Source organism: Hypomesus transpacificus, unplaced genomic scaffold (genome assembly GCF_021917145.1).
Source record: "Hypomesus transpacificus isolate Combined female unplaced genomic scaffold, fHypTra1 scaffold_52, whole genome shotgun sequence".
NCBI classification, from domain to species: domain Eukaryota; kingdom Metazoa; phylum Chordata; class Actinopteri; order Osmeriformes; family Osmeridae; genus Hypomesus; species Hypomesus transpacificus.
The window spans coordinates 316751-326149 of NW_025814031.1; the positions used below are offsets into that span (position 1 = coordinate 316751).

Below are 9399 nucleotides of genomic sequence, written 5' to 3' on the forward strand. Positions count from 1 at the left end.
CCTTTTTCTCTCCTCCTCTCTCCTCATGTTATGCTTTGCTGTAATCTTTCTGGTGGGCGCCTTTGATGGCTGCCTAGGTAGGCTCTCCTGCCAAATCAAATTCCGTGTCTGTGCAAACTTTCATGGCCAATAAACATCAATTCAATTCTATATCACTTTTTGACACAGGTCGACTTTAAAATGATGTAACTTCAGTTGTGATAAAGATATCTGAGTGATTTAAACAGATTTGTATCAAGGAGTTTGTAGTTTCCAATATTTGCAATCATAGGGTGTAATTTATTGACATGGTTCGTCATATGTAAATAATGAACTATTATTAACAACTATATTTACTCCTAGTATCGAAATGCAAATCAGTTATTACAAATAATTATATACGCCACTAGGAGGCGCTGATAACAACACAACGATGTGCATTAGAGACGTAGGAGAGTCTACAACGGTGGCTCATGTGCACGCTTAAATTCAGTAACTCTGAGTAAAATAGTTTGTTACTAATTCATTACGTGTGTACAAGTCCGCTTTACATTACAGTCACACCATTAAACTATATGCAATATAATGTCTAAATCAACTACTTTGTATGCTGAGCTTGTAGTGAGACATCAAAAGTATGTTTTGCAGTCTGTTAGCACTAACAGTTTAACTTATATTTAAAAAATAAAAGTTTATAGCCTGTTCTCCTAATCTAAAATGGCTGCGGGGCAGTTACACGACAGTAAACAAAAGCTGCAAGACACCCGATGCAACTGCCACGAGATACTTGCGTACCACTATCAACAGAACAGGAACTGTCATGTACCAGTGGAGGCACTGGCATGTACCACTAGCCGAAGGGCTCCAGACTGTGAGCAAATGGTTGCATTCTGCGACCAGTTTTTGAGACAGTGCGATCATTTTTTACAAACACTCGCGCATGTGCGACCTACAAATTTTGAATTAATTGGGTGTGCACAATGTCAGCACACGTTAGCAACGACGCATAGATACGACGTTCTAGTAAGACACAGAGCCATAGAAAAAGAGAGTTGCGACACGCTTCGATCTCGCCGACACGTGATCACGTGGTTCATGTAGCTCGCTGTAGTTCCAAAAAGCCCCACTGCTGTCAACTTTTTTGAATGGTTTTCAATGGAGCTGGCCAACGGAAGTCGCTTTCTCAGGCAAATTACGAATGAAACAGGCTCAGTTGAAGAAATCCGATATTCTGGCTATCTTCAGCTGACTCTTATCTACATTAGGCAGTCCTCGCTGACGTTTTTGGTGAAAAATGGAGTGAACTACAACATTGTGAACACTCACTGCCAGTGAAACGCAGGAAAAAAGCTAGAGCTTTTTTGTCACGTGGTTCCGGTAGCTTGCTGTAGTTAAACGAAAACCCACTGCTGTCAACGTGTTTGAATGGTTTTCGGCGGGACCGACAGCAGCACCATCTCGATTCACGGATATTTTCGGTATATTAACACAATATCAATTGGTTACTGGTGTGTTGTATCATGTATGTATGCTACTTTATTAACATGTATGTATAACATTAACTTATAATGCATAACGCAATATTGTGAAGCAGAGCTGGAAATGGCTATGCTAGCCTATATTGTTCCACTGAACGTTTAACCTTCGACTGTTGAAGTAAATGGGATTTGTTCAACTTTTTTTTTCTTCATCAGCCCACTTACAATTTACCACATTAACAACACGTTTGTACTTGATGCAAGTTGAATCTAACCATGATCACCGGCAACTGTTCAATAGAAAAAAATTGAACAGAATATACAAGGCAACCAACTGCAATTCAATAAAACATTTTATTGTACAATATGTCCAGTGTTCTTCCACTCCTTTTGTTTGTAGTGAGCAGGTGATCTTAATGTCTGCTTTTCACAAAACTTAGACCGCAGTAGTAGATGCATCTAGTTGAGCTAACTAACTAGCTACTATAGCTATTGAGTGGACCTGAAATTCCTGCCGAGCGTTGCTGGACGATAGGGGACCCAAGGCTTTAATCTGCAATTCATTGTTGCTAGATATAATCAGATGTACTATAGGCTAATAAGAGCAGATTCTGTAAACTGTGTATGCCAAAGAACACCAATAACTAGAACTAATTTGACAGACTATAAACCAACGAACTTCTGGTTGATACACATGCTCTTTAGCTAGCTACAGTAAAAGTGTTGCATAGCTCTACTATAGTCTAGCGCAAACTGCATTTAGAATCTAACAAACTATAATCTAACAAGCCATAATCTTACAATACATTTTCTCTACAGCTGGCTATATGAAATACTACTAATAACAATTGATATGTGGTGGTTGAAATATGAAAAAATTCAGGATTTTCATCAATTTACCAGCTCACTTGCTTCGGACCCCATAAACCATAAATGGCTCTAACAGCTCTAACTGCATTTAGAATCTAACAAGCTATAATCTTACGAAAATGTTTATCTTAAGTTGGCCATATGAAATACTACTCATAACAATTGATATGTGGTGGTTGAAATATGAAAAAATGCATGATTTTCATCAATTTACCAGCTAACTTACTTCGTAGACACTGAAAATGAATGGGGTTCAACGGTGGAAAATACAATGTTTGGAACTATAGGTTGCATGAGACACGCTTAACTTCCGCATTCTTCGATAACAATGGGAGTCTATGGAAGTGTCGCAACTCTCTTTTTCTATGGCTCTGGTAAGACAGCGATATCAGTGTTCCTTCTGCATTAGTACCGTAGCTAAAAGTCTAGGAAAGTTGAAACTATTTTTCGCTAGGTACCTATAAACCTAGCTAAAAGTCTTGGAAAGTTTAGGTTATTTTTCGCTAGGTTCTTACAAACGTCTTAATCTGCCAGACAAGTGGGTTGCCCTTCGTTCTTTGGGTGAGCAGTTTCACGAGCCCTTACCTGGCGTCATGGAGCCTAGCAGATAAATACTTTTAAGCACTAGCGTTGCTACTGTATCCCTGCCTGTGTTTGAGCTGTTGCGCTGTTATATTCAGCAAGTATCGTGTTGTGGTGTCGGAGGAGTGATCGAAAAGTGCATAACACATTTAAGTCATTTAGCTAAGACTTGCATGTATAGTACGTACGTAATGTCACATTAAACAATGTTGCTAAAACTGGTTGTTCCCATCCTTGATTGTGATTGGCTATATCGCATTCCATGCCGTTGTAAAATCCAACATAACCACACAGGTTGTCCTCATAACATTCTTTAACATTCCATATTACTGCGCATCGAATATTTCAAATTGAAAAAGACTACAAAGATGTCCATCTGGCTGTTGCATGGCAACGATTTATGTAGGAACTATACTTTGTAGTAGCGGAAGAATGACGGTTTATTATTAAACTATTTAGTTTCTAATTGTTTTTATTGATGAAACCATATCAAATATTTGTAGTAACAGTTTTAGAAAAGCAATAAGCCCCGCGAGTCCGTGGTTTACGCTGATTTTAGAACAGGTAAGGGGGTTTTCGGCACTCCGCTTCGCGTCGTGCTTAACAACTCCCCTTACCTGTTCTAAAATCAGCGTAAACCACGGCCTCTTGGGGCTCATTGCTTAAATTTAAACTCAAGCTTATATGTTGCGTTGCTGTATATCAGTTGTAAAAATGACAGTAAAGAAAACGGACCCAGGCACACCCCACAATTTCCCCAGAAATTGTCCCAGGGGCGATTCTAGGATCAGACCTTTAGGGGTGCTCAGCCCCCAATGAGATTATGCCTTGCAAAAGTGCTAAACGTAAACCCCCTTGCTAATATAAATCCCTTATTTCACTGGATAACAATTAATACATTTATGTATTATTATGCAAAATATTGAATGAAAAAACTAAGGATGTCCCTTTCTTCATGAACTACCATCATCAAATGATAATAAACAATATATTTAAAAAATATAAAAATTTTAGGGGTGCTGAGATTACATTTAGTGGTGCTTGAGCACTCCTAAAAAGGGTCTAAAATTGCCACTGAATTGTACCCTCTCTAGTTACATTAATAAATGCATTGCAGGTCAAGATAAGGTGTGCCCCAAAATGTTCTGCTTGCGCTCCTAAAATGTTCAGTCAGGGGCTACTATGCTCCTAGTAAAAAAAGTTTGTCTGGAGCCCTGCACTAGCCACTGTCACGTGCCAGTGGAGGCATTGGCATGTACCACTAGCTGCTGTCACGTACCACTCGCTACAGTAGAGTACAGTTTCAGTTCTAACCGCTACTGGATAAACTAGTGTCTGAGATCTACGCGACCTCCATGTATGTTCCTGGGCCAGAACACTGGTGGGCTGGTCTGTAGGTAAATGTTGCGGCGTGACAAAGAGCCAAAAAAAGGTGGAGCCCTGTTGGGACGTCACAGCGGGGGATTTTTTTTAAACCTATCGTTTCACAGCAGCAGTTACAAATTGTGAGATTTGCATAGGAAAGAGACGTCAATGGACTTTGAGGTTCACTGTATGTCTATTTTACACACCAAACTGTCATTTTTCAACTATGACAAGGTAAAATTGGTTTTGCAATCAATCGCCCCTTTAAAATGTTTAGCCAAATAAAAGGACTGGTCTCATGGAAGCCATAAAGAAATGTCACAATATAAGGACTGAAATAGAAACAGATTGAAATGCTCTTTTAGATCAAATGATCGATTTTAATTTAAGATGTTGGCAAAATAATATCACAAATCTCCCTCCCCTTCTCTCTTTCTCTCCATTTCTTTCTTTATCTCCAGTTTTCTATCTCTCTCTCTCACATACACACACTCCAGTATTTCAGTTTTTAGGTCAGGCTACATGCAAACCTCAGCACTTGATCTTATCCTTCAAGCTCTTGTCTACGCGGCCATCTCTTAGGCGCACCGGAACTACGATCCTTGTAAGAAAAGTGTTTGCATGCAACCCTCACTTTTAGTTAACAATATAAAGCTCAAATACAAGATATATTTGCAAAAGAGAAAGAGGAGCAAAACTGCTTGTGGCCTTTCCACAGATCATCCACTCCTACTCTGTAACTGTGGCATTTAAGCTCATAGAGTGCACATCATTGAATCTAAAGAGATCATGCCCCAATCAAATTTTTAAGACAAACATTTATTCCAGTTAGAGGATTCACATTTGTTTACATTTAGTGTTTCTGTGGCAGCTAATCCATTCCCCTTGCACTGAGGAGTACGGGAGAACATGAATGCATGTGAACACTGGAGATGTCACTCATGTTGACTGATGGGTGTCCCTTTGAGGCAGGGTACGTAGCAAACCGCCCCAGAATGTTTGATGCACAAAGAGCAAACTGTCTGATTCTGACTTCTATTCTGATTAACTATCCCTTTAACTGAAGATGAACTGTCAGGTGAATTCTTTCATCACAGCCTTTGCTCAGAAAGGCCTTTTACAAGAATTATTTGAATTATAATAGTTTCATCAAGTCTGGGAGCCTACTTTTCGAATATATGAAATTACAATTTACTTATGAATCAGTTTGAAACAACATGATGTGCAGACAGAAATACAATTGCAGGTGCACCAATACTCAAAATGCATGAAAAGTCATTTTTCCATATTGACGTTAATTATCACACTGTGTTACACACATTCAAAGCAACATATGGATACAACACACACACACCTGGGTGGCCTAATAATCAACCCAAGCCCTTCAGTGAAATGTATGTCAAAGGATCACACACTATAACAGTCCCAACATGCAAGTTAAACACAACCACAAGTGCCTAAAGCTAAAACATTACCACCTAATCTTCATTCCCATTAAGTTGATGTACACATGCTTTTAGGTTTAATTTAGAGAAAGTATAGCCCGGTTTATCCATAATCTATCTCTATCTCTCACTCTTGCTCTCTCTCTTTCCTTTTTCAAATGTTAAACCTATTAAAATATTTTCCTGTGTCAAATCCCAAGGAAATAAATAAAAAAATCCCAGGGGGAGGAGGCGGAATAGAAGGGTTGTCACAAGGAGAATTAAGAGTGCAGTTGCCTTGACAACCCTGGTTGATTTTGCACACTATTATGTAGGAATATATAACTGTAATAGCCTGGCTTTGAAATTACAGTGCAAGAAGTTTTTGCAGGGCACTGTTCATATAGTGAGACGTGTAAAATAAGAGTAGTGGGAGAAGCCAACTTGGCCATTTTAGCTGTGGTTTAACATATAATAACCAATCACACACCCACATTTAGTAATAAGCAGAGAACAGCAACATAGCTCTTTAAACTAATTTAGCGGCAACTAATAACAGAACACCCAATCATTGTGTTGGAACATTAGTATAACATCCTGGTTGCTTTGATTACCATATAAATTCCTATTCACTATAACGGTGAACATCAGACAAATAAATTCATGATTTTCCCAAATAGACATAATTCGCTCTTTCATCTTCATAAAATGTGACAGCTGTTCATGGAGGAGAGTGATTGAACGTTTGGTAGAAATGGTCTGACTTCTTGTGGCCAAAGATGGTACTTTTAAAATGACTAGATATGAGTCCACGACTGAAGTCAACTATCTGCATATCTTTACATTTGTTTGCTTTTCGAAAAAACACTTACTGTGCAAAAACCTTACACACCAATATCTGTCTCAGAATAATCATTTAATGTGTTTGGTCTAAACACATCGTGTAAGACAACCAATGGAATATGGACATTCTCAATTTAGCAGAGGCTCTACTTTTTGCATATTTGTATTCAAAATCTTAATCATCTTTGAAAGTATAAGATATACACATTTTAGCGTACCCAGTGTTTTGCATTGACGTCAATAATGTCCATCCAAAACTATATAATACTCTGAGGGCTACAATACTGTAATCCTGTCAAATGGATTAATGATTGACCTAAAAATCAAACAGTCTCATGGGAGTTCATCTGCATTAATGACATGCCATCAACTACCTAGCATTACCTCCCATTATGTATTGCTAAGTAAAAGATATGTGAACTGGACTGAGTTCACAAAACATTTAGCAACCTGAAAATTGTGAACCTGAAAAAGTGGAGAATTGGAGCGCTGTTTAAACAGTATATGAATATTTTAAGTACTTTAATTATAGTTACTAGGCCAAAAGTTAAATTATTGTTTCATTATTTAATTAGGTAAAATCCTACAACAATATTTACCTTTTTAATACAGACTATAAGAATTTACAAATTCATTACAGATAAAACAGACATACAAATCAAAGCATATCCAACAAAATTATAAAAATGATTTTGAAAGTATCACTATTGAAACGCCATAAAATCTAGATCCACAAGACCTTGACAGATAGAGAATTCTGTGATGTGTATGCGAGCCTGTATGAGTGCATGACCAGGTCTGCACACCTTTTTCTTACACCAAAACATACCAGTCATTGTTTAGATTGTGATGAGACATCTTGATACTGTAACATACATGCCCCGACTTTTTGATGGACAGAAACCCGTTATAGAATTGTCCCAAGTGTAACAATGCCCTGCTGCTTCTTTACACCTCCCTAACACTCAGGAAGTCGAAGTTGCTACAACCACTGTGACCAAAAAGCATGCTCTGGTTTGTGTCATTCTGTGTGAGATGCTAGAGGAAGAATTGCATTTTAAACGATAGGACGTATGACATAATTCCAGTTTCCCCTTCTAAAAGTGTTTGCAGGTCACTATACTTTCTGATGATTTTCTTCATAACAGCACTCTGACAATTAAGGAAGGAATGAGAGAAAGTCCCAGAGACGTTTGTTCCATTGTCTGCATCATTTCCATTCTTAGGTCCTTGTGTCTATGACAGAAAACGCAGTATAAAATTCCACCAGTCATTTTTCCCTTTTTCTTCAGACTGGAGAACTGACTCCAAAGCATCAGGTGGTGAGATGGCTGAGAATCAATACACACTCACATGCATTCCTGCCCCTGCTATGGATGTTAGCATCATGGTGACCTTCCACAACAAAGGCACTGGGTTCCTATGACAAGGGCTGAGCGAGACAATGTGTCTCACTGCGTATCGACATTAGTGCCCCCCTTTTCCACCTTGTAAGTTTGCTAGATTCAGCTGAGTCTTTGAGAAGTGCAAGATGACCATCACATTAGTGCACAAAGGCCCTCTTGGTATGACTGATAGCAATGTAAACTCAATGAATTTCGATATGGACCTGTAAGTGAAAAGAAGAAAAAAAAGTCAAAGTCATGCCAAACTGAACAGTTGAGTGAATGTTGCTACAAACGGCATTACTCATGTAGCCAAGACAAATCGTGTCAACATCCAACGTTCAGATTCTGTGTTATCGTGGCGTTTTGGGGTAATTAAATGCTAAACAATTGTAATCCAGTAGTTTGTGGCCTGAATGGGCGGACACTTTGCAAATTGCATTTATTGATCTTGCCAGGTTAGCTGAGCCAATATTAAAATATTAAATGACACTACAAATAACTACAAAATAGATGCAGCACGGATTGTTTCATTTAATTCCCCACCTGCAATCGCACGTTGAACATCATGGACGCAATAAGATAGAGATACGGAAATCTGATTCGGAGTCGCCATGCCAAATCAAAAAATATCAACAAAGTCCTCGTCAACCCTTTTGAAAACACTCCATACGTCCGACCAGCAGACCCCGAAAAACGGAACACTAAATACGACAGACCCGCCATAAGACGATGTCTATCACGGCAATCACAGCTAAATTATTAAAACTATCTTGCTAGTCAATAACACGTAACAATGCATCTTTCCATGATTGCCTGACACCTGAACAACTCATGTCTTTAGATCGAACCCAGCCGCTCGTATCCCGTTTTGGTTACACGGAAGATAAACAGTGTGACCCACGGAAGTGGGCTATTTTGGTTTTACATAATAAAATAACCGTGTCTCAATTCTTTTCGTTTCGCAACATGGGCTTAGTTGTGCGTAATTACACAAACGTAATGAATATCACTTTACAGATGCGAAAATTGTGTTTTCATGTCATTTGTATAAATTATTATTGGCGCATACGGATTCTCTTTGGAAACGGTCGACTACGTGTTCTGATTTAAGATTACTTTTACAAACTACTTTAGGCCTTCTTTCATTATATGTCAATTTACTTTTGAGTTGAGTTCGATTTCCCGAATCTTCTTCATTTAGATCCATCACGATATAGGTCCCAGTGGGGCAACTGTCAGTGGAACTGTTTTTGTTTGTCCATCTCATCAAATAATGTGTGTGCCAAATTATATGGCAAATTTGGCCTTGTGTCTAAGCTAATGGTTAAACACGTTGTGTGTTTAACTACCTAGTTTAATCAAAACAGTGAATGTGAGGGAATATATGAGGGAAAGGGATTTTCCATTTGCCCCGTAGGATGAGTTCATGGGCGTCTGTAGTTGAGCAGGAAGTTGTTTGCCTTTACCGCT

General features: G+C 38.6%; 1 protein-coding gene across 3 annotated transcripts; it reads right to left on the reverse strand.

Moving 5' to 3' along the window:
• Positions 1–4875: 4875 nt before the first annotated feature.
• Positions 4876–8807, reverse strand: LOC124465532 (small integral membrane protein 10-like protein 2A). Of its 3 annotated transcripts, XR_006955840.1 has the most exons (3): positions 8473–8807; positions 7895–8150; positions 4885–7777 (listed from the first exon to the last, which is right to left on the reverse strand). XR_006955840.1 is itself a non-coding variant. In XM_047017368.1 (2 exons), exons 1-2 carry the CDS (start codon positions 8650–8652, stop codon positions 7599–7601), a joined length of 228 nt encoding a protein of 75 aa, XP_046873324.1. In that variant the 5' UTR covers positions 8653–8807; the 3' UTR covers positions 4876–7598. The 3 variants fall into 3 exon arrangements, 2 of the variants coding, with proteins under 2 accessions (XP_046873324.1, XP_046873325.1); XM_047017368.1 differs by lacking the exon at positions 7895–8150 and having other exon boundaries at positions 4876–7649; positions 8476–8807; XM_047017369.1 differs by having other exon boundaries at positions 4887–8150.
• Between the last annotated feature and the right edge of the window lie 592 nt (positions 8808–9399).